Source organism: Bombina bombina, chromosome 4 (genome assembly GCF_027579735.1).
Source record: "Bombina bombina isolate aBomBom1 chromosome 4, aBomBom1.pri, whole genome shotgun sequence".
Lineage (NCBI taxonomy): Eukaryota > Metazoa > Chordata > Amphibia > Anura > Bombinatoridae > Bombina > Bombina bombina.
In genome coordinates, this window is record NC_069502.1 from 1,154,799,055 (window position 1) to 1,154,824,667 (window position 25,613).

Genomic DNA, 25,613 nt, shown 5'->3' on the forward strand with positions numbered 1-25,613 from the left:
TTGTAAAATTTGGTAAAAGTGTGCAGTGAAGACCAAGTCGCTGCCCTACATATCTGATCAACAGAAGCCTCGTTCTTGAAGGCCCATGTGGAAGCCACAGCCCTAGTGGAATGAGCTGTGATTCTTTCGGGAGGCTGCCGTCCGGCAGTCTCGTAAGCCAATCTGATGATGCTTTTAATCCAAAAAGAGAGAGAGGTAGAAGTTGCTTTTTGACCTCTCCTTTTACCAGAATAAACAACAAACAAGGAAGATGTTTGTCTAAAATCCTTTGTAGCATCTAAATAGAATTTTAGAGCGCGAACAACATCCAAATTGTGCAACAAACGTTCCTTCTTTGAAACTGGTTTCGGACACAGAGAAGGTACGATAATCTCCTGGTTAATGTTTTTGTTAGAAACAACTTTTGGAAGAAAACCAGGTTTAGTACGTAAAACCACCTTATCTGCATGGAACACCAGATAAGGAGGAGAACACTGCAGAGCAGATAATTCTGAAACTCTTCTAGCAGAAGAAATTGCAACTAAAAACAAAACTTTCCAAGATAATAACTTAATATCAACGGAATGCAAGGGTTCAAACGGAACCCCCTGAAGAACTGAAAGAACTAAATTGAGACTCCAAGGAGGAGTCAAAGGTTTGTAAACAGGCTTAATTCTAACCAGAGCCTGAACAAAGGCTTGAACATCTGGCACAGCGGCCAGCTTTTTGTGAAGTAACACAGACAAGGCAGAAATCTGTCCCTTCAGGGAACTTGCAGATAATCCTTTTTCCAATCCTTCTTGAAGGAAGGATAGAATCCTAGGAATCTTAACCTTGTCCCAAGGGAATCCTTTAGATTCACACCAACAGATATATTTTTTCCAAATTTTGTGGTAAATCTTTCTAGTTACAGGCTTTCTGGCCTGAACAAGAGTATCGATAACAGAATCTGAGAATCCTCGCTTCGATAAGATCAAGCGTTCAATCTCCAAGCAGTCAGCTGGAGTGAAACCAGATTCGGATGTTCGAACGGACCCTGAACAAGAAGGTCTCATCTCAAAGGTAGCTTCCAAGGAGGAGCCGATGACATATTCACCAGATCTGCGTACCAAGTCCTGCGTGGCCACGCAGGAGCTATCAAGATCACCGACGCCCTCTCCTGATTGATCCTGGCTACCAGCCTGGGGATGAGAGGAAACGGCGGGAACACATAAGCTAGTTTGAAGGTCCAAGGTGCTACTAGTGCATCCACTAGAGCCGCCTTGGGATCCCTGGATCTGGACCCGTAGCAAGGAACTTTGAAGTTCTGACGAGAGGCCATCAGATCCATGTCTGGAATGCCCCACAGCTGAGTGACTTGGGCAAAGATTTCCGGATGGAGTTCCCACTCCCCCGGATGCAATGTCTGACGACTCAGAAAATCCGCTTCCCAATTTTCCACTCCTGGGATGTGGATAGCAGACAGGTGGCAGGAGTGAGACTCCGCCCATAGAATGATTTTGGTCACTTCTTCCATCGCCAGGGAACTCCTTGTTCCCCCCTGATGGTTGATGTACGCAACAGTTGTCATGTCTGATTGAAACCGTATGAACTTGGCCCTCGCAAGCTGAGGCCAAGCCTTGAGAGCATTGAATATCGCTCTCAGTTCCAGAATATTTATCGGTAGAAGAGATTCTTCCCGAGACCAAAGACCCTGAGCTTTCAGGGATCCCCAGACCGCGCCCCAGCCCATCAGACTGGCGTCGGTCGTGACAATGACCCACTCTGGTCTGCGGAATGTCATCCCTCGTGACAGGTTGTCCAGGGACAGCCACCAACGGAGTGAGTCTCTGGTCCTCTGATTTACTTGTATCTTCTGAGACAAGTCTGTATAGTCCCCATTCCACTGACTGAGCATGCACAGTTGTAATGGTCTTAGATGAATGCGTGCAAAAGGAACTATGTCCATTGCCGCTACCATCAACCCGATCACTTCCATGCACTGAGCTATGGAAGGAAGAGGAACGGAATGGAGTATCCGACAAGAGTCTAGAAGTTTTGTTTTTCTGGCCTCTGTCAGAAAAATCCTCATTTCTAAGGAGTCTATTATTGTTCCCAAGAAGGGAACCCTTGTTGACGGAGATAGAGAACTCTTTTCCACGTTCACTTTCCATCCGTGAGATCTGAGAAAGGCCAGGACAATGTCCGTGTGAGCCTTTGCTTGAGGAAGGGACGACGCTTGAATCAGAATGTCGTCCAAGTAAGGTACTACAGCAATGCCCCTTGGTCTTAGCACAGCTAGAAGGGACCCTAGTACCTTTGTGAAAATCCTTGGAGCAGTGGCTAATCCGAAAGGAAGCGCCACGAACTGGTAATGTTTGTCCAGGAATGCGAACCTCAGGAACCGATGATGTTCCTTGTGGATAGGAATATGTAGATACGCATCCTTTAAATCCACCGTGGTCATGAATTGACCTTCCTGGATGGAAGGAAGAATAGTTCGAATGGTTTCCATCTTGAACGATGGAACCTTGAGAAACTTGTTTAAGATCTTGAGATCTAAGATTGGTCTGAACGTTCCCTCTTTTTTGGGAACTATAAACAGATTGGAGTAGAACCCCATCCCTTGTTCTCTTAATGGAACGGGATGAATCACTCCCATTTTTAACAGGTCTTCTACACAATGTAAGAATGCCTGTCTTTTTATGTGGTCTGAAGACAACTGAGACCTGTGGAACCTCCCCCTTGGGGGAAGTCCCTTGAATTCCAGAAGATAACCTTGGGAGACTATTTCTAGCGCCCAAGGATCCAGAACATCTCTTGCCCAAGCCTGAGCGAAGAGAGAGAGTCTGCCCCCCACCAGATCCGGTCCCGGATCGGGGGCCAACATTTCATGCTGTCTTGGTAGCAGTGGCAGGTTTCTTGGCCTGCTTTCCCTTGTTCCAGCCTTGCATTGGTCTCCAAGCTGGCTTGGCTTGAGAAGTATTACCCTCTTGCTTAGAGGACGTAGCACTTTGGGCTGGTCCGTTTCTACGAAAGGGACGAAAATTAGGTTTATTTTTTGCCTTGAAAGGCCGATCCTGAGGAAGGGCGTGGCCCTTACCCCCAGTGATATCCGAGATAATCTCTTTCAAGTCAGGGCCAAACAGCGTTTTCCCCTTGAAAGGAATGTTAAGTAGCTTGTTCTTGGAAGACGCATCAGCCGACCAAGATTTCAACCAAAGCGCTCTGCGCGCCACAATAGCAAACCCAGAATTCTTAGCCGCTAACCTAGCCAATTGCAAAGTGGCGTCTAGGGTGAAAGAATTAGCCAATTTGAGAGCATTGATTCTGTCCATAATCTCCTCATAAGGAGGAGAATCACTGTCGACCGCCTTTATCAGCTCATCGAACCAGAAACATGCGGCTGTAGCGACAGGGACAATGCATGAAATTGGTTGTAGAAGGTAACCCTGCTGAACAAACATCTTTTTAAGCAAACCTTCTAATTTTTTATCCATAGGATCTTTGAAAGCACAACTATCCTCTATGGGTATAGTGGTGCGTTTGTTTAAAGTGGAAACCGCTCCCTCGACCTTGGGGACTGTCTGCCATAAGTCCTTTCTGGGGTCGACCATAGGAAACAATTTTTTAAATATGGGGGGAGGGACGAAAGGAATACCGGGCCTTTCCCATTCTTTATTAACAATGTCCGCCACCCGCTTGGGTATAGGAAAAGCTTCTGGGAGCCCCGGCACCTCTAGGAACTTGTCCATTTTACATAGTTTCTCTGGGATGACCAACTTGTCACAATCATCCAGAGTGGATAATACCTCCTTAAGCAGAATGCGGAGATGTTCCAACTTAAATTTAAATGCAATCACATCAGGTTCAGCTTGTTGAGAAATGTTCCCTGAATCAGTAATTTCTCCCTCAGACAAAACCTCCCTGGCCCCATCAGACTGAGTTAGGGGCCCTTCAGAAATATTAATATCAGCGTCGTCATGCTCTTCAGTATCTAAAACAGAGCAGTCGCGCTTACGCTGATAAGTGTTCATTTTGGCTAAAATGTTTTTGACAGAATTATCCATTACAGCCGTTAATTGTTGCATAGTAAGGAGTATTGGCGCGCTAGATGTACTAGGGGCCTCCTGAGTGGGCAAGACTCGTGTAGACGAAGGAGGGAATGATGCAGTACCATGCTTACTCCCCTCACTTGAGGAATCATCTTGGGCATCATTGTCATTGTCACATAAATCACATTTATTTAAATGAATAGGAATTCTGGCTTCCCCACATTCAGAACACAGTCTATCTGGTAGTTCAGACATGTTAAACAGGCATAAACTTGATAACAAGTACAAAAAACGTTTTAAAATAAAACCGTTACTGTCACTTTAAATTTTAAACTGAACACACTTTATTACTGCAAATGCGAAAAAACATGAAGGAATTGTTCAAAATTTACCAAATTTTCACCACAGTGTCTTAAAGCCTTAAAAGTATTGCACACCAAATTTGGAAGCTTTAACCCTTAAAATAACGGAACCGGAGCCGTTTTGAACTTTAACCCCTTTACAGTCCCTGGTATCTGCTTTGCTGAGACCCAACCAAGCCCCAAGGGGAATACGATACCAAATGACGCCTTCAGAAAGTCTTTTCTAAGTATCAGAGCTCCTCTCACATGCGACTGCATGCCATGCCTCTCAAAAACAAGTGCGCAACACCGGCGCGAAAATGAGGCTCTGCCTATGCTTTGGGAAAGCCCCTAAAGAATAAGGTGTCTAAAACAGTGCCTGCCGATATTATTATATCAAAATACCCAGATAAAATGATTCCTCAAGGCTAAATATGTGTTAATAATCAATCGATTTAGCCCAAAAAAAGTCTACAGTCTTAATAAGCCCTTTTTGAAGCCCTTATTTACAATCGTAATAAACATGGCTTACCGGATCCCAGAGGGAAAATGACAGCTTCCAGCATTACATCGTCTTGTTAGAATGTGTCATACCTCAAGCAGCAAGAGACTGCTCACTGTTCCCCCAACTGAAGTTAATTGCTCTCAACAGTCCTGTGTGGAACAGCCATGGATTTTAGTGACGGTTGCTAAAATCATTTTCCTCATACAAACAGAAATCTTCATCTCTTTTCTGTTTCTGAGTAAATAGTACATACCAGCACTATTTCAAAATAACAAACTCTTGATTGAATAATAAAAACTACAGTTAAACACTAAAAAACTCTAAGCCATCTCCGTGGAGATGTTGCCTGTACAACGGCAAAGAGAATGACTGGGGTAGGCGGAGCCTAGGAGGGATCATGTGACCAGCTTTGCTGGGCTCTTTGCCATTTCCTGTTGGGGAAGAGAATATCCCACAAGTAAGGATGACGCCGTGGACCGGACACACCTATGTTGGAGAAATCTTCCTTGCCAGCAGAGCCGCAACAGTCGGATCGCACAGACGGAGAAACCGGACGTGTGCAGCAACACTGACTTGCCGGCAGAGAAAGCCCGCCCTCCTAATCATAGGCGCAACAAACTGATCCGGTCCCCATTATCCCTATCATAGTAAAAAACAAAATTTATGCTTACCTGATAAATTTATTTCTCTAGTGGTGTATCCAGTCCACGGGTTCATCCATTACTTGTGGGACATTCTCCTTCCCAACAGGAAGCTGCAAGAGGACACCCACAGCAGAGCTGTCTATATAGCTCCTCCCCTAACTGCCACCCCCAGTAATTCGACCGAAGACAAGCAAGAAAAAAAGGAGAAACTATAGGGTGCAGTGGTGACTGTAGTTTAAAAATAAAAAACACCTGCCTTAAAATGACAGGGCAGGCCGTGGACTGGATACACCACAAGAGAAATAAATTTATCAGGTAAGCATAAATTTTGTTTTCTCTTGTAAAGGTGTATCCAGTCCACGGGTTCATCCATTACTTGTGGGATACCAATACCAAAGCTTTAGGACACGGATGAAGGGACAAGGCAGGAACTTAAACGGAAGGCACCACTGCCTGTAAGACCTTTCTCCCAAAAATAGCCTCCGAAGAAGCAAAAGTATCAAATTTATAGAATTTCGAAAAGGTATGAAGCAAAGACCAAGTCGCCGCCTTACAAATCTGTTCAACAGAGGCCTCATGTTTAAAATCCCATGAGGAAGCTACTGCTCTAGTAGAATGAGCTGTAATTCTTTCAGGAGGCTGCTGGCCAGCAGTCTCATAAGCTAAGCGTATTATACTTCTTAGCCAAAAAGAAAGAGAAGTTGCCGAAGCCTTTTGGCCTCTCCTCTGTCCAGAGTAGACAACAAACAAACAAAGCAGATGTTTGACGAAAATCCTTCGTAGCTTGTAAATAAAACTTTAAAGCACTAACCACATCAAGATTGTGTAACAGACGTTCCTTCTTTGAAGGAGGATTAGGACACAGTGACAGAACAACAATGTCCTGATTGATATTCTTATTAGATACCACCTTAGGAAGAAACCCAGGTTTGGTACGTAACACTACCTTATCTGCATGGAAAATCAGATAAGGGGAATCACATTGTAAAGCAGATAACTCCGAAACTCTTCGAGCCGAGGAGATAGCTACTAAAAACAGAACTTTCCAAGATAAAAGCTTAATATCTATGGAATGCAAAGGTTCAAACGGAACCCCTTGAAGAACTTTAAGAACTAAATTTAAACTCCATGGCGGAGCAACAGGTTTAAACACAGGCTTGATTCTAACTAAAGCCTGACAAAACGCCTGAACGTCTGGAACCTCAGCCAGACGTTTGTGCAAAAGAATAGACAGAGCAGAAATCTGTCCCTTTAAGGAACTATCTGACAATCCCTTCTCCAATCCTTCTTGGAGAAAAGATAATATCCTAGGAATCCTGACCTTACTCCATGAGTAACCCTTGGATTCACATCAGTGAAGATATTTACACCATATCTTATGATAGATCTTCCTGGTGACAGGCTTTCGAGTCTGAATTAAGGTATCAATGACAGATTCGGAAAAACCACGCTTTGATAAAATCAAGCGTTCAATCTCCAAGCAGTCAGACGTAGAAAAAACATAATTTATGTAAGAACTTACCTGATAAATTCATTTCTTTCATATTAGCAAGAGTCCATGAGCTAGTGACGTATGGGATATACATTCCTACCAGGAGGGGCAAAGTTTCCCAAACCTCAAAATGCCTACAAATACACCCCTCACCACACCCACAAATCAGTTTAACGAATAGCCAAGAAGTGGGGTGATAAGAAAAAAGTGTAAAGCATAAAAAAATAAGGAATTGGAATAATTGTGCTTTATACAAAATAATCATAACCACCACAAAAAAGGGTGGGCCTCATGGACTCTTGCTAATATGAAAGAAATGAATTTATCAGGTAAGTTCTTACATAAATTATGTTTTCTTTCATGTAATTAGCAAGAGTCCATGAGCTAGTGACGTATGGGATAATGACTACCCAAGATGTGGATCTTTCCACGCACTAGAGAGGGAGGGATAAAATAAAGACAGCCAATTCCGCTGAAAATAATCCACACCCAAAATAAAGTTTAAATTTTATAATGAAAAAAACTGAAAACATAAGCAGAAGATTCAAACTGAAACAGCTGCCTGAAGTACTTTTCTACCAAAAACAGCTTCAGAAGAAGAAAACACATCAAAATGGTAGAATTTAGTAAAAGTATGCAAAGAAGACCAAGTTGCTGCTTTGCAAATCTGATCAACCGAAGCTTCATTCCTAAACGCCCAGGAAGTAGAAACTGACCTAGTAGAATGAGCTGTAATCTTTTGAGGCAGAGTTTTACCCGACTCGACATAAGCATGATGAATTAAAGATTTCAACCAAGATGCCAAAGAAATGGCAGAGGCCTTCTGACCTTTCCTAGAACCGGAAAAGATAACAAATAGACTAGAAGACTTTCGGAAATTCTTAGTAGCTTCAACATATTTCAAAGCTCTAACAACATCCAAAGAATGCAATGATTTCTCCTTAGAATTCTTAGGATTAGGACATAATGAAGGAACCACAATTTCTCTACTAATGTTGTTGGAATTCACAACCTTAGGTAAAAATGCAAAAGAAGTTCGCAACACCGCCTTATCCTGATGAAAAATCAGAAAAGGAGACTCACAAGAAAGAGCAGATAATTCAGAAACTCTTCTGACAGAAGAGATGGCCAAAAGGAACAAAACTTTCCAAGAAAGTAATTTAATGTCCAATGAATGCATAGGTTCAAACGGAGGAGCTTGAAGAGCCCCCAGAACCAAATTCAAACTCCAAGGAGGAGAAATTGACTTAATGACAGGTTTTATACGAACCAAAGCTTGTACAAAACAATGAATATCAGGAAGATTAGCAATCTTTCTGTGAAAAAGAACAGAAAGAGCAGAGATTTGTCCTTTCAAGGAACTTGCAGACAAACCTTTCTCCAAACCATCCTGAAGAAACTGTAAAATTCTCGGAATTCTAAAAGAATGCCAGGAAAAATGATGAGAAAGACACCAAGAAATATAAGTCTTCCAGACTCTATAATATATCTCCCTAGATACAGATTTACGGGCCTGTAACATAGTATTAATCACAGAGTCAGAGAAACCTCTTTGACTAAGAATCAAGCGTTCAATCTCCATACCTTTAAATTTAAGGATTTGAGATCCTGATGGAAAAAAGGACCTTGCGACAGAAGGTCTGGTCTTAACGGAAGAGTCCACGTTTGGCAAGAGGCCATCCGGACAAGATCCGCATACCAAAACCTGTGAGGCCATGCTGGAGCTACCAGCAGAACAAACGAGCATTCCTTCAGAATCTTGGAGATCACTCTTGGAAGAAGAACTAGAGGCGGAAAGATATAGGCAGGATGATACTTCCAAGGAAGTGACAATGCATCCACTGCTTCCGCTTGAGGATCCCTGGATCTGGACAGATACCTGGGAAGTTTCTTGTTTAGATGAGAGGCCATCAGATCTATTTCTGGAAGTCCCCACATTTGAACAATCTGAAGAAATACCTCTGGGTGAAGAGACCATTCGCCCGGATGCAACGTTTGGCGACTGAGATAATCCGCTTCCCAATTGTCTATACCTGGGATATGAACCGCAGAAACTAGACAGGAGCTGGATTCCGCCCAAACCAGAATTTGAGATACTTCTTTCATAGCTAGAGGACTGTGAGTCCCTCCTTGATGATTGATGTAAGCCACAGATGTGACATTGTCTGTCTGAAAACAAATGAACGATTCTCTCTTTAGAAGAGGCCAAGACTGAAGAGCTCTGAAAATTGCACGGAGTTCCAAAATATTGATCGGTAATCTCACCTCCTGAGATTCCCAAACCCCTTGTGCCGTCAGAGACCCCCACACAGCTCCCCAACCTGTAAGACTAGCATCTGTTGAAATTACAGTCCAGGTCGGAAGAACAAAAGAAGCCCCCTGAACTAAACGATGGTGATCTGTCCACCACGTCAGAGAGTGTCGTACAATCGGTTTTAAAGATATTAATTGAGATATCTTCGTGTAATCCCTGCACCATTGGTTCAGCATACAGAGCTGAAGAGGTCGCATGTGAAAACGAGCAAAGGGGATCGCGTCCGATGCAGCAGTCATAAGACCTAGAATTTCCATGCATAAGGCTACCGAAGGGAATGATTGTGACTGAAGGTTTCGACAAGCTGATATCAATTTTAGACGTCTCTTGTCTGTCAAAGATAGAGTCATGGACACTGAATCTATCTGGAAACCCAAAAAGGTTACCCTTGTCTGAGGAATCAATGAACTTTTTAGTAAATTGATCCTCCAACCATGATCTTGCAGAAACAACACAAGTCGATTCGTATGAGATTCTGCTAAATGTGAAGACTGAGCAAGTACCAAGATATCGTCCAAATAAGGAAATACCACAATACCCTGTTCTCTGATTACAGACAGAAGGGCACCGAGAACCTTTGTAAAAATTCTTGGAGCTGTTGCTAGGCCAAACGGCAGAGCCACAAACTGGTAATGCTTGTCTAGGAAAGAGAATCTCAGAAACTGATAGTGATCTGGATGAATTGGAATATGCAGATATGCATCCTGTAAATCTATTGTAGACATATAATGCCCTTGCTGAACAAAAGGCAGGATAGTCCTTACAGTTACCATTTTGAATGTTGGTATCCTTACATAACGATTCAATATTTTTAGATCCAGAACTGGTCTGAAGGAATTCTCCTTCTTTGGTACAATGAAGAGATTTGAATAAAACCCCAGCCCCTGTTCCAGAACTGGAACTGGCATAATTACTCCAGCCAACTCTAGATCTGAAACACATTTCAGAAATGCTTGAGCCTTCGCTGAATTTACTGGGACACGGGAAAGAAAAAATCTCTTTGCAGGAGGTCTTATCTTGAAACCAATTCTGTACCCTTCTGAAACAATGTTCTGAATCCAAAGATTGTGAACGGAATTGATCCAAATTTCTTTGAAAAAACGTAATCTGCCCCCTACCAACTGAGCTGGAATGAGGGCCGCACCTTCATGTGGACTTAGGAGCTGGCTTTGATTTTCTAAAAGGCTTGGATTTATTCCAGACTGGAGATGGTTTCCAAACTGATACCGCTCCTGAGGATGAAGGATCAGGCTTTTGTTCCTTGTTGTGACGAAAGGAACGAAAACGATTATTTGACCTGAATTTACCTTTAGACTTTTTATCCTGAGGTAAAAAAGCTCCTTTCCCTCCAGTAACAGTTGAGATAATAGAATCCAACTGAGAACCAAATAATTTATTACCCTGGAAAGAAAGGGAAAGCAAAGTAGACTTAGAAGACATATCAGCATTCCAAGTTTTAAGCCATAAAGCTCTTCTAGCTAAAATAGCTAGAGACATATACCTGACATCAACTCTAATGATATCAAAGATGGCATCACAAATAAAATTATTAGCATGTTGAAGCAGAATAATAATGCTATGAGAATTATGATCTGTAACTTGTTGCGCTAAAGCTTCCAACCAAAAAGTTGAAGCTGCAGCAACATCCGCTAAAGATATAGCAGGTCTAAGAAGATTACCTGAACACAAATAAGCTTTTCTTAGAAAGGATTCAATTTTCCTATCTAAAGGATCCTTAAAGGAAGTACCATCTGCCGTAGGAATAGTAGTACGCTTAGCAAGAGTAGAGACAGCCCCATCAACCTTAGGGATTTTGTCCCAAAACTCTAATCTGTCAGATGGCACAGGATATAATTGCTTAAAACGTTTAGAAGGAGTAAATGAATTACCCAAATTATTCCATTCCCTGGAAATTACTTCAGAAATAGCACCAGGAACAGGAAAAACTTCTGGAATAACTACAGGAGATTTAAAAACATTATCTAAACGTTTAGATTTAGTATCAAGAGGACCAGAATCCTCAATTTCTAATGCAATTAGGACTTCTTTAAGTAAAGAACGAATAAATTCCATTTTAAATAAATATGAAGATTTATCAGCATCAACCTCTGAGACAGAATCCTCTGAACCAGAAGAACCACTATCAGAATCAGAATGATGAAGTTCATTTAAAAATTCATCTGAACAATGAGAAGTTTTAAAAGACTTTTTATGTTTACTAGAAGGAGGAATAACAGACATAGCCTTCTTAATGGATTCAGAAACAAAATCTCTTATGTTATCAGGAACACTCTGAGTATTATATGTTGACGGAACAGCAACAGGTAATGGAACTTTACTAAAGGAAATATTATCTGCATTAACAAGTTTGTCATGACATTCAATACAAACAACAGCTGGAGGAACAGCTACCAAAAGTTTACAGCAGATACACTTAGCTTTGGCAGCTCCAGCACCAGGCAGCGGTTTTCCAGAAGTATCTTCTGACTCAGTTGCAACGTGGGACATCTTGCAATATGTAATAGAAAAAACAACATATAAAGCAAAATTGATCAAATTCCTTAAATGACAGTTTCAGGAATGGGAAAAAATGCCAGTGAACAAGCTTCTAGCAACCAGAAGCAATAAATAATGAGACTTAAATAATGTGGAGACGAAAGTGACGCCCATATTTTTTTTAGCGGCAAATAAGACGCCCACATTATTTGGCGCCTAAATGCTTTTGGCGCCAAAAATGACGCCACATCCGGAACGCCGACACTTTTGGCGCAAAAGAACCTAAAAATGACGCAACTTCCGGTGACACGTATGACGCCGGAAACAGAAAAAAATTTTGCTCCAAAAAAGTCTGCGCCAAGAATGACGCAATAAAATGAAGCATTTTCAGCCCCCGCAAGCCTAACAGCCCACAGAGAAAAAGTCAAATTTTAAGGTAAGAAAAAAATGATTGATTCAAATGCATTATCCCAAATATGAAACAGACTGAAAATAAGGAATGTTGAACATCCTGAGTCAAGGCAAATAAATGTTTGAATACATGTATTTAGAACTTTATAAAAAAGTGCCCAACCATAGCTTAGAGTGTCACAGCAAATAAGACTTACTTACCCCAGGACACTCATCTACATGTTGTAGAAAGCCAAACCAGTACTGAAACGAAAATCAGTAGAGGTAATGGTATATATATATATATATATAAGAGTATATCGTCGATATGAAAAGGGAGGTAAGAGATGAATCTCTACGACCGATAACAGAGAACCTATGAAATAGACCCCGTAGAAGGAGATCATTGAATTCAAATAGGCAATACTCTCCTCACATCCCTCTGACATTCACTGCACGCTGAGAGGAAAACCGGGCTCCAACCTGCTGCGGAGCGCATATCAACGTAGAATCTAGCACAAACTTACTTCACCACCTCCATAGGAGGCAAAGTTTGTAAAAACTGATTTGTGGGTGTGGTGAGGGGTGTATTTGTAGGCATTTTGAGGTTTGGGAAACTTTGCCCCTCCTGGTAGGAATGTATATCCCATACGTCACTAGCTCATGGACTCTTGCTAATTACATGAAAGAAATTGGATTTGGATGTTTGAAGGGACCTTGAAGTAGAAGGTCCTGCCTTAGCGGCAGAGTCCATGGTGGAAAAGAGGACATGTCCACCAGATCTGCATACCAAGTCCTGCATGGCCACGCAGGGGCTATCAAGATCACCGAAGCTCTCTGCTGCTTGATCTTGGCAATCAGACGAGGGAGCAGAGGAAATGGTGGAAACACATAAGCCAGGCTGAAGGACCAGGGCGCTGCTAGAGCATCTATCAGCGCTGCCTTGGGATCCCTGGACCTGGACCCGTAACAAGGAATCTTGGCGTTCTGACGAGACGCCATGAGATCCAGTTCTGGTTTGCCCCATAGTTGAATCAACTGGGCAAATACCTCCGGATGGAGCTCCCACTCCCCCGGATGAAGCTCCCACTCCCCCGGATGAAAAGTCTGCCGACTTAGAAAATCCGCCTCCCAGTTCTCTACTCCTGGGATATGGATAGCTGAGAGATGGCAAGAGTGAACCTCTGCCCATAGAATTATCTTTGAAACCTCCAACATTGCCAGGGGGCTCCTTGTTCCCCCCTGATGGTTGATATAGGCTAGTTGTGATGTTGTCCGACTGAAATCTGATGAACCTGACCGCAGCTAGCTGAGGCCAAGCCTGAAGAGCATTGAATATCGCTCTTAGTTCCAGAATGTTTATCGGAAGGAGGGCCTCCTCCTGAGTCCACGAACCCTGAGCCTTCAGGGAGTTCCAGACTGCACCCCAGCCCAGAAGGCTGGCATCTGTCCCAAGATAGCCACCAGAGCAGAGAATCCCTGGTCTCTTTATCCAGGTTTAGTAGAGGGGACAAATGTGTAATCCCCATTCCACTGATTGAGCATGCAAAGTTGCAGTGGTCTGAGATGTAGGCGGGCAAACGGAACTATGTCCATTGCCGCTACCATTAATCCGATTACCTCCATACACTGAGCCACTGACGGATGGGAAGTGGAATAAAGAGCACGGCAGGAAGTTAGAAGTTTTGACAACCTGACCTCTGCCAGACAAATCTTCATTTCTACTGAGTCTATCAGAGTTCCTAGGAAGGAAACTCTTGTGAGAGGGGAGAGAGAACTCTTTTCTTTCTTCACCTTCCACCCATGAGACCTCAGGAATGCCAGAACAATGTCCGTATGGGACCTGGCGATTTGAAAAGTCGACGCCTGTATCAGGATGTCGTCTAGGTAAGGGGCCACTGCTATACCCCGCGGCCTTAGAACCACCAGAAGGGACCCTAGAACCTTCGTAAAGATTCTTGGTGTCGTGGCTAACCTGAAGGGAAGAGCCACAAACTGGTAATGCCTGTCTAGGAAGGCGAACCTGAGAAACTGATGATGATCCCTGTGTATCGGAATGTGTAGATAAGCATCCTTTAAATCCACGGTAGTCATATATTGACCCTCCTGGATCATAGGTAGGATGGTTCGAATAGTCTCCATGTTGAAGGATGGGACCCTGAGAAATTTGTTTAGGATCTGGAGATCCAAGATTGGTCTGAAAGTTCCCTCTTTCTTGGGAACTATAAACAGATTTGAATAGAAGCCCTGCCCCTGTTCCTCCTTTGGAACTGGGTGGATCACTCCCATAACTAGGAGGTCTTGAACACAATGTAAGAATGCCTCTCTCTTTATCTGGTTTGCAGATAATTGTGAGAGATGAAATCTCCCCTTTGGAGATGAAGCTTTGAATTCCAGAAGATATCCCTGGGAAACAATATTTAGAGCCTAGGGATCCTGGACATCTCTTGCCCAAGCCTGGGCGAAGAGAGAAAGTCTGCCTTCCACTAGATCCGGTCCCGGATCGGGGGCTACTCCTTCATGCTGTCTTAGAGGCAGCAGCAGGTTTTTTGGCCTGCTTCCCCTTGTTCCAAGCCTGGTTAGGTCTCCAGACTGGCTTGGACTGGGCAAAATTTCCCTCTTGTTTTGTAGAAGAGGAAGATGAAGCTGCGCCACTCTTGAAGTTTCGAAAGGAACGAAAATTAGTCTGTTTGGTCCTTAACTTGTTGGACCTATCCTGGGGAAGGGCGTGGCCTTTTCCTCCAGTAATATAAAAAATGATCTCCTTCAGTCCAGGCCCAAATAGGGTCTGCCCTTTGAAGGGGATATTGAGAAGTTTAGACTTTGAAGTGACATCAGCTGACCAGGATTTAAGCCATAGCGCCCTACGTGCCTGAATGGCAAAACCTGAATTTTTAGCCGTTAGCTTGGTTAAATGAAAAACGGCGTCAGAAATAAATGAATTGGCTAACTTAAGAGCTTTAAGCCTGTCAAGGATATCATCCAATGGGGTTTCTACCTGTAGAGCCTCCTCCAGAGACTCGAACCAGAAAGCCGCTGCAGCAGTGACTGGGGCAATGCATGCAAGAGGCTGGAGAATAAAACCTTGTTGTATAAAGATTTTCTTAAGGAAACCCTCTAATTTTTTATCCATAGGATCTAGGAAAGCACAAATGTCCTCGACAGGAATAGTTGTACGCTTAGCTAGGGTAGAGACTGCTCCCTCCACCTTAGAGACGGTCTGCCACAAGTACCGTGTAGCGGCATCTATAGGAAACATCTTTTTAAAAGCAGGAGGGGGAGAGAACGGAACACCTGGTCTATCCCATTCCTTAGTAATAATTTCTGAAAACCTCTTAGGGATTGGAAAAACATCAGTGTAAACAGGCACTGCAAAGTATTTGTCCATTTTACACAATTCCTCTGGGACTACAATGGTGTCAGTGTCATCCAGAGTCGCTAAAACCTCCCTGAGCAACACGCGGAGGTGTTCAAGCTTAAAGGGACATAATACTCAAATATGCTAAATCACTTGAAACTGATGCAGTATAACTGTAAAAAGCTGACAGGAAAATATCACCTGAGCATCTCTATGTAAAAAACGAAGATATTTTACCTCACAATCTCCTCAGCTCAGCAGAGTAAGTTCTGTGTAAAAAGTTATACTTCACCTGCTCCCAGCTGCAGGTAAAAATAAAAAAAAATGAAGAAATGAACAGCAGCCAATCAGCATCAGCAGTGCTGAGGTCATAAACTCTTACTGTGATCTCATGAGATTTGACTTAACTCTCATGAGATTTCATAGTAAGGTTCCTTTACCTGATTGGTGAAATAATGTGAGAGTGCACGATGCTCATCCCCTAAGCTGTCCTAGGACAGACACGCTTAAATGCTGCTTAGAAATCCTTTACAATGGGAGGTGGCTACTGAGGAACTTTTGAGGTAAAATATCTTTCTTTTTTACATAGAGATGTTCAGGAGATATTTTCTAGTCAGCTTTTTACAGCTATGCTGCATCACTTTCAAGTGTTTAAACATTTAGGTATTATGGCCCTTTAAATTTAAATGCTGTCATTTCAGAGTCAGACTGAAGTAACGCCTTCCCTGAATCAGAGAAGTCACCCACAGATAGAAGCTCTCCTGCTTCAAATTCTGCACATTGTGAGGGTATATCAGACATAGCTACTAAAGCGTCAAAGAGCTCTGTATTTGTTCTAGCCCCAGAGCTGTCTCGCTTTCCTTGTAACCCTGGCAGTTTGGACAATACCTCTGTGAGGGGGGTATGATTCATAACTGCCGCCATGTCTTGTAAGGTAAACGCATTGGACGCGCTAGATGTACTTGGCGTCCCTTGAGCGGGAGTTATAGGTTCTGACACGTGGGAAGAGCTAAATGGCATAACCTCCCTTTTGTCAGTCTGAGAAACCCCTGGTGATAAATCTTTAAAAGCCATAATATGGTCTTTATAACTTATAGAAAGGTCAGTGCATTTGGTACACATTCTAAGAGGGGGTTCCACAATGGCTTCTAAACATAATGAACAAGGAGTTTCCTCTATGTCAGACATGTTTAAACAGACTAGTAATGAGACCAGCAAGCTTGGAAAACACTTTAATAAATGTGAAAAAAGCAATAATATAAAAACGGTATTGTGCCTTTAAGAGAAAAAAACTACCACATAAACTGCAAAACAGTGATAAAAAGTAGTAAACTCTACAAATTTTTTACAGTGTGTATAAGGGACTAAAGCAGCATTGCACCCACTTGCAAATGGATGATTAACCCCTCAGGCCCAAAAACGAATTAGAAAAACATTAAAACTGCTAACAAACACACTGCCACAGCTGTGCTGTGGCTCCTACCTGCCCTTAAAAAAGATTTTTGCAGGAACAAAACCCTCTATAGAGGTCCTATAAGCCAGAGGACTCCTTCAGGGAAGCTGGATGTCTCAGACTGAAAATCAACTGCACATTTAGAGCTTGAAAATAGGCCCCTCCCTACCATGCACTCAAAGTCAGAGGGCCTTAAAAAAGTACTCCTAGGAGTAATATAACAAGCTATGTGGAAAACTAGGCCCCAAATAAAGATTTATCACCCTCAGAGAAAAAACGTTTTTATTTTTATAAATCATGCAAACGTTTTTACACTAAGTAATATAAGTATTAACATGAATATTACCCTTATTTGTAAGCATGATCCCAGTTGTTGTTAAATCACTGTATCAGGCTTACCTTAAATATACCAGGCACTGTCAGCATTTTCTAGACCTTATCTCTCTAGAAAAAAATATACTGAACATACCTCAAAGCAGGCAATCTGCAGACCGTCCCCCCAACTGAAGTTTTCTTTCCATACTCTTCAGTTATGTGTGAGAACAGCAATGGACCTTAGTTACAAACTGCTAAGATCATCAAAACCTCCAGGCAGAATTCTTCTTCCAATTTCTGCCTGAGAGTAAAAACAGTACAACGCCGGTACTGTTTAAAAATAACAAACTTTTGATTGAAGGTAAAAACTACACTAAGTCACAACATCTCTCTTGATACTTCCTTTCTTGTCGAGAGCTGCAAGAGAATGACTGGGGGTGGCAGTTAGGGGAGGAGCTATATAGACAGCTCTGCTGTGGGTGTCCTCTTGCAGCTTCCTGTTGGGAAGGAGAATGTCCCACAAGTAATGGATGAACCCGTGGACTGGATACACCTTTACAAGAGAAAAAGGGATCTCAACCAAAAAAACACTGCATTTCTTGAGAAATAAAGTCACAAAACACACACCACCAAATCCGGAAACAAACCGGAGCTGAGCCATAACATATTAACACACACCCGTAGTTAATAACTCCTCAAGCCCCAGTGCCTGCATAACAGCCATTTAAAATCCATATCCAAAGAAGGATTCAAAATAAATAAGTCCTATTTTTTTTAACAGATTTACCTGCAAAAGTGCCATATTCCCTGATCCCAAAAAATAAAAAGGCACTTACCTTGAAAACAGACACTGCCCGGCAGCAGGGCAGCTCACTCAGTCTGAGAGGCACATCTGTTCACATGGACCTGTGAAATATAAAGGAGGACTGAATAATCCTAATCAGACCTTCCAGACAGGGCAGCAACACTGTTTGGAAGGCACAGTGGGGATTATACCCCACAAGTTCCCAATTGCTTAAAAGCCACCACTGCTCTACTGAAGAGATTGAATTGGAATACAGCTAAACTCCAGGAAAAAACAGAACAAGCTTGTCCTGCTTGAAAATAAACTCTTGATTGAAGAATCAGATACCAAACTTTACCTCTTCCTTGTAACTGATACAAGCAAAGAGAATGACTGGGGGTTGTGGGTAAGGGGAGTGGTATTTAACAGCTTTGCTGTGGTGCTCTTTGCCGCCTCCTGCTGATCGGGAGTGATATTCCCAATAGTAATTATGATGATCCGTGGACTCACCATGTCATTAGAAAGAAATTATTTTTATCATCTACCTCTCTACTCAGTAGAGTGAGCTTTATGGGCCAAGCTGTGAAGACTGTTTTCTGTCAGGACACAGCCCACAGCCCTGAGGTAGGTTAAAGGTATAATTGCTTTATATCCAAACAAGTGTCTTAATTTATTGCATCGTGAAAATATTTTATATGATAGACATGCTCTGTTTGGTATCAAAATATTCCCCATCGTTACACAATGTGAGTGATCAACAGTATATTCTTACTTAATGTGTCAAGTAGAAATATAAAATATAATAATTTCAGCCAGACTTGAGAGCTGACTTAAGGCCTGTCATAAAAAAACATAATTTATGTAAGAACTTACCTAATAAATGAATTTCTTTTATGGTGGCAAAAGACCACGGGCTGTTATGTATGGGATATACATTCCTACCAAGAGGAGGAATAGTTCCCCCCCCCACTACCACCACCTCATACATACCTTGGGACCTTGTGGATTTTCTCCACCATGAAAAAAATGAATATCAGGTAAGTTCTTACATAAATTTGTTTTCTTTCATATATGTGGTGAGAGTCCGTGAGCTGTTATGTATGGGATATAATATCCAAGATGTGGAAGAGTCCACAAGTAACAAGAAAGAGAGGGATAAAATAAAAAGAGTTTTTAGCTAGAAATTAAATCCAACATAAACCTCCTACAACAAAAATGAAGGGGAGAGGGACAACCTAAAAAACATAATTTATGCTTACCTGATAAATTTATTTCTCTTGTAGTGTATCCAGTCCACGGATCATCCATTACTTATGGAATATATTCTCCTTCCCAACAGGAAGCTGCAAGAGTCCACCCACAGCAAAGCTGCTATATAGCTCCTCCTCTAACTGCCATATTCAGTCATTCGACCGAAAACATGCAGAGAAAGGAAAAACCATAGGGTGCAGTGGTGACTGTAGTTCAAATGAAAAAATTACCTGCCTTAAAGTGACAGGGCGGGCCGTGGACTGGATACACTACAAGAGAAATAAATTTATCAGGTAAGCATAAATTATGTTTTCTCTTGTTAAGTGTATCCAGTCCACGGATCATCCATTACTTATGGAATACCAATACCAAAGCTAAAGTACACGGATGATGGGAGGGACAAGGCAGGTACTTAAACGGAAGTTACCACTGCCTGTAAAAAACCCTTTCTCCCAAAAATAGCCTCCGAAGAAGCAAGGTATCAAATTTGTTAAATTTGAAAAGTATGAAGCGCAGACCAAGACTCCGTCTTGTAAATCTGTTCAACAGAAGCCACATTTAAAAAAGGCCCAAGTGAAAACCACAGCTCTAGTAGAATGAGCTGTAATCCCTTCAGGAGGCTGCTGTCCAGCAGTCTCATAAGCTAAATGAATTATGCTATTTAACCAAAAAGACAGAGAGGCTGCTGAAGTCTTTTGACCTCTCCTCTGTCCAGAATAGACAACAAACAAGGTGAACGTTTGATGAAAACTGTAGTAGCTTGTAAGTAAAACTTTAAAGCACAAACCACGTCCAATATTGTGTAATAGACGTTCCTTCTTTGAGGAAGGATTAGGATACAAGCATGGAACAACTATCTCTTGAGTGATGTACTTGTTAGATACCACCTTAGGAAAAAACCCAGGTTGGTACGCAGGACTACCTTATCCGTACGAAGGACCAGATAAGGAGAATCACATTGTAACACAGATAACTTGGAGACTCTACGAGTCGAGGAATTAGCTACCCAAAAGGAACTTTCCAAGATAAAGATTGATATCTATGGAACAAAAAAGGTTCAAACGGAACTTCTTGAAGAACCTTAAGAATCAGGTTTAAGCTCCATGGCGGAGCAACAGTTTTAAACACAGGCTTGGATCTAACCAAAGCCTGAACGTCTAGAATACCTGCCAGACGCTTGTGCAAAAAAATAGACAGAGTAAAAATCTGTCCCCTTTTAAGGAATTAGCTGACAACCCTTTTCTCAAAAACATCTTGGAGAAAAGATAATATCCTGGGAATCCAGACTTTACTCCATGAGTAACCCTTGGATTCATAACAATCAGATATTTACACCATATCTATGTTCAATTTTCCTAGAGACAGGCTTTCATGTCTGTATTAAGGTATCAATGACTGACTCGGAGAAGCCATGCTTTGATAACATCAGTCTCCAGGCAGTCCATCTCAGATTGATTCTATTTAGATGGTTGAAAGGACCCTGAGGTAGAGAGACCTGTCTCAGAAGCAGAGACCGTGATGGAAAGGATGACATGTCCACCAGATCTGCATACCAGGTCCTGCGTGGCTACGCAGGCGCTGTCAAAAACACCAAAGCCCTCTCCTGCTTGGTCTTGACCTCCGGAGGAAATCCCACTCCCCCGGAAGAAAAGTCTGACGACTTAGAAAATCCACCTCCCAGTTCTCAACACCTGGGATATGGATAGCTGATAGACAAGAGTGAGTCTCTGTCCAGTAAATTATTGTAAGACTTCTAACATCGCTAGGGAACTTCTGTTCCCCCTTGATGGCTGATGTAAGCCACAGTCGTGTATATTGTCCGACTGAGTATGATGTACCTCAGAGTTGCTAACTGAGGCCAAGTCTGAAGAGCATGGAATATCACTCCCAGTTCCAGAATATTTATTAGAAGGAGGGTCTCCTCCTAAGTCCACTATCCCTGAGCCTTCAGGGAGTTCCAGACTGCATCCCAACCTAAAAGGCTGGCATCTATTGTAACAATTGTCCCATCTGACCTGCGGAAGGTCATACCCTTGGACAGATGGACCCGACATAGTCACCAGAGAAGAGAATCTCTGGTCTCTTGGTCCAGATTTAACAGGGGGACAAATCTGTGTAATCCCCGTTCCTCTGACTGAGCATGCATAGTTGCAGCGGTCTGAAATGTAGACTTGCAAACGATACTTTGTCCCTTGCCGCTACAATTAAGCCGATTTCATTCATGTACTGAGCCACCGAAGGGCGCGGATGGGATGAAAAAAAAAAAAACACGGCAGAAATTTAGAAACTTTGACAACCTGGACTCCGTCAGGTAAATTTTCATTTCTACAGAATCTATCAGAGTCCCTAGGAGGGAAACCCTTGAGATTGGGGATAGAGAACTCTTTCCTTGTTCACTTTCCACCCATGTGATCTCAGAAATGCCAGTACTACGTCCGTATGAGACTGGGCAATTTGGATGTTTGACGCCTGTATCAGGATGTCGTCTAAATAAGGGGCCACTTCTATGCCCCGCGGTCTAAGGACCGCCAAAGCGACCCCAGAACCTCCATAAAGATTCTTGGGGCTGTAGATATCCCAAAGGAAAGAGCTACAAACTGGTAATGCCTGTCTAGAAAGGCAAACCTGAAAAACGATGGTGATCTTTATGCATCACAATGTGAGGATAAGCATCCTTCAAATCCATTGTAGTCCTCTATTGACTCTCCTGGATCATAGTTAAGATGGTACGAATAGTTTCCATCTTAAATGACGGAATTCTGAGGAATTTGTTTAAGATCTTTATATCCAAAATAGGTCTGAAGGTTCCCTCTCCTTGGGAACCACAAACAGATTTGAGTAAAAACTCTGTCCCTGTTCCTCTCTTGGAACTGGATGGATCTCGTACACAATGTAAGAATGCCTCCTTCTTTATCTGGTTTGCAGATAATTGTGAAAGGCGAAATCTCCCCTTTTTTGGGGGGGGAATCTTTGAAATCCAGAAGATATCTCTGGGATATAAATTCCAATGCCTAGGGATCCTGGGCATCTCTTGCCCACGCCTGGGCAAAGAATGAAAGTCTGCCCCCTATAGGATCCGTTACCGGATAGGGGTCCGTTCCTTCATGCTGCCTTAGAGGCAGCAGCAGGCTCCTTGGCCTGCTTATCTTTGTTCCAGGTCCGATTGTCTCCAGACCGCCTTGGACTGAGCAAAAATTCCCTCTTGTTTTGCCTTAGAGGAAGAGGATGCCACACCTGCCCTGAAGTTTTTAAAAGGCACGAAAATTAGACTTTTTTTTTTTTTTTTTTGCCCTTGATTTAGACCTATCCTGAGGAAGGGCATGACCTTTTCCTCCAGTGATATAAGCAATAATCTCCTTCAAACCAGGCCCGAATAGGGTCTGCCCCTTGAAGGGAAGTTAAGTAGCTTATTTATTAAAGTCACGACAGCTGACCATGATATAAGCCATAGCGCTCTGCGCGCCAGTATAGTAAAAAACAGAATTCTTAGCCGTTAGTCTAGTCAAATGAACAAGGCATCAGAAAACAAAGGAATTGGCTAGCATAAGCTTGTCAAATATATTCATCCAATGGAGTCGCTTAACTGTAAAGCCTCATCAAGAGACTCAACCCAGAACACCGCAGCAGCAGTGACAGAAGCAATGTATGCAAGGGGCTGCAGGATAAAACCCTGTTGAATAAACATTTTTTATCCATTGGATCTAAAAAGCACAACTGTCCTCGTCAGAGGTAGTGGTACGCTTAGCTAGAGTAGAAACTCTTCTCTCCACCTTAGGAACTGTCTGCCAGAAGTCCCGTGTGGTGGTAACTATTAGAAAACATTCTTCTAAAAAATAGGAGGGGAAGAGAACGGCACACCTGGTCTATCCCATTCCTTATTAAAAAAATTTTTTTTTTTTTTTTTAGTAAACCTCTTTAGGTATTGGAAAAACATCAGTACACACCGGCACTGCATATTATTTATCCAGTCTACACAATTTCTCTGGCCCTGCGATTGTACACATTCATTCAGAGCAGCCAAAGCCTCGCTGAGCAACAAGTGGAGGTTCTCAAGCATAAATTTTAAATGTAGAAATATCAGAATCAGGTTAAATCATCTTCCCTGAGTCAAAAAAAAAATAAATCACCCACAGACTAAGCATATTGTGAGGTAGTATCATACATGGTTCTTAAAGCGTCTGTATGCTCTGTATCTACCCCCAGAGCTAACTGCTTTCCTTTAATTTCAGGTAGTCTGACTAATACTGCTGCCAGAATATTATTCACCACCTTTGCCATGTCTTGTAAAATAAACGCTATGGGCGCCCTTGATGTACTTGGCGCCATTTGAGCGTGAGTCCCTGAAGCGGGAGTCGAAGGGTCTGACACGTGGGGAGAGTTAGTCGGCATAACTTTCCCCTCGACAGAATCCCCTGGTAAAGAAACGCTATGGGTGCCCTTGATGTACTTGGCGCCATTTGAGCGTGAGTCCCTAAAGCGGGAGTCAAAAGGTCTGACACGTGGGGAGAGTTAGTCGGCATAACTACCCCCACGACAGAATCCTCTGGTGATAATGTTTTTAAAGACAAAAAATGATCTTTATTGTTTAACATGAAATCAGTACATCTGGTACACATTCTAAGATGGGGTTCCACCATGGCTTTAAAACATAATGAACACAGAGCTTCCTCTATGTCAGACATGTTAGAACAGACTAATAATGAGACTAGTAAGCTTGGAAAACACTTTAAATCAAGTTAACAAGCAAATATATAAAACGTTACTGTGCCTTTAAGAGAAACAAATTTTGCCAAAATTTGAAATAACAGTGAAAAAAGGCAGTTAAACTAACAAAATTTTTACAGTGTATGTAACAAGTTAGCAGAGCATTGCACCCACTTGCAAATGGATGATTAACCCCTTAATACAAAAAACAGATTAACAAAACGAAAAATATGTTTTAAACAGTCATAACAGCTCCTACTTTTGAAGCCCTTTTGAGCCCTTCAGAGATGTCCTATAGCATGCAGGGGACTGCTGAGGGAAGCTGAATGTCACTGTTTGTAATTTTAACTGCACCAACTGTAACTTTTATACTATAACAGTGGAAGGCCTCAGGAAACTGTTTCTATGTAAAATTTAAGCCAGCCATGTGGAAAAAACTTAGGCCCCAATAAGTTTTATCACCAAACATATGTTAAAAAACGATTAAACATGCCAGCAAACGTTTTAAAACACATTTTTACAAGAGTATGTATCTCTATTAATAAGCCTGATACCAGTCGCTATCGCTGCATTTAAGGCTTTACTTACATTACTTCGGTATCAGCAGTATTTTCTTAGTCAATTCCATTCCTAGAAAAATATTTTACTGCACATACCTTATCTGCAGGAAAACCTGCACGCCATTCCCCCTCTGAAGTACCTCACTCCTCAGAATGTGTGAGAACAGCAAATGGATCTTAGTTACGTCTGCTAAGATCATAGAAAAACGCAGGCAGATTCTTCTTCCAAATACTGCCTGAGATAAACAGCACACTCCGGTGCCATTTAAAAATAACAAACTTTTGATTGAAGAATAAACTAAGTAGAAAGCACCACAGACTCTCACAACCTCCTATCTATGTTGAGGCTTGCAAGAGAATGACTGAATATGGCAGTTAGGGGAGGAGCTATATAGCAGCTTTGCTGTGGGTGGACTCTTGCAGCTTCCTGTTGGGAAGAATATATTCCATAAGTAATGGATGATCCGTGGACTGGATACACTTAACAAGAGAAATACTTCTTTGTAGCTGCTTACAGCCTGACTTTAACCCGTTCCCGCGGTTAGGACGTTCCATACCGTCCTAACTGCGCTGGGCTTTAGCCATTCTGCTGTACTGAAGCAGTAACTGCTTCTTAACTGGGATAGCGGGCTGGAGGGCGTGCCTATCATCAGACACTACCCCCTGACCTGATCCCATCATTGAAATCACGTGATCGTACATGATTTGCATTTTTTACTTATTTGTTTACATCGGAACTTTGTTCTGATGTAACAAGTACCGGTGAAAGGGGTTAATGTTAAAGGATAAAGAAACAAAAAGAACTTACACACTGGTAAAACTGCCCCCTTTGACCTCCTGTTACAAAGCGCTTTCCATCTGGATTCCAGGCCACACTTGTTAAACTGTCTTCATGAGACTGGCTCATTTTTGTCCTCAATTCCCCAGTCTAAAAGGATTAAAAAATAAAATAAAAATGAAAACACCAATAAACTAACACTTCCAAAATGTTCA

At 42.2% G+C, this 25,613-nt stretch overlaps 1 protein-coding gene across 1 annotated transcript in view; it reads right to left on the minus strand.

Annotated features, from left to right (window-relative positions):
- The window catches only part of WDR26 (WD repeat domain 26), a 599,442-nt gene that overhangs the window by 92,457 nt on the left and 481,372 nt on the right, over nucleotides 1-25,613 (minus strand). Inside the window, exon 10 of the mRNA XM_053712600.1 lies at nucleotides 25,429-25,548. Coding sequence (XP_053568575.1) covers nucleotides 25,429-25,548 — 120 coding nt within the window. The remainder of the gene's footprint in view (nucleotides 1-25,428; nucleotides 25,549-25,613) is intronic.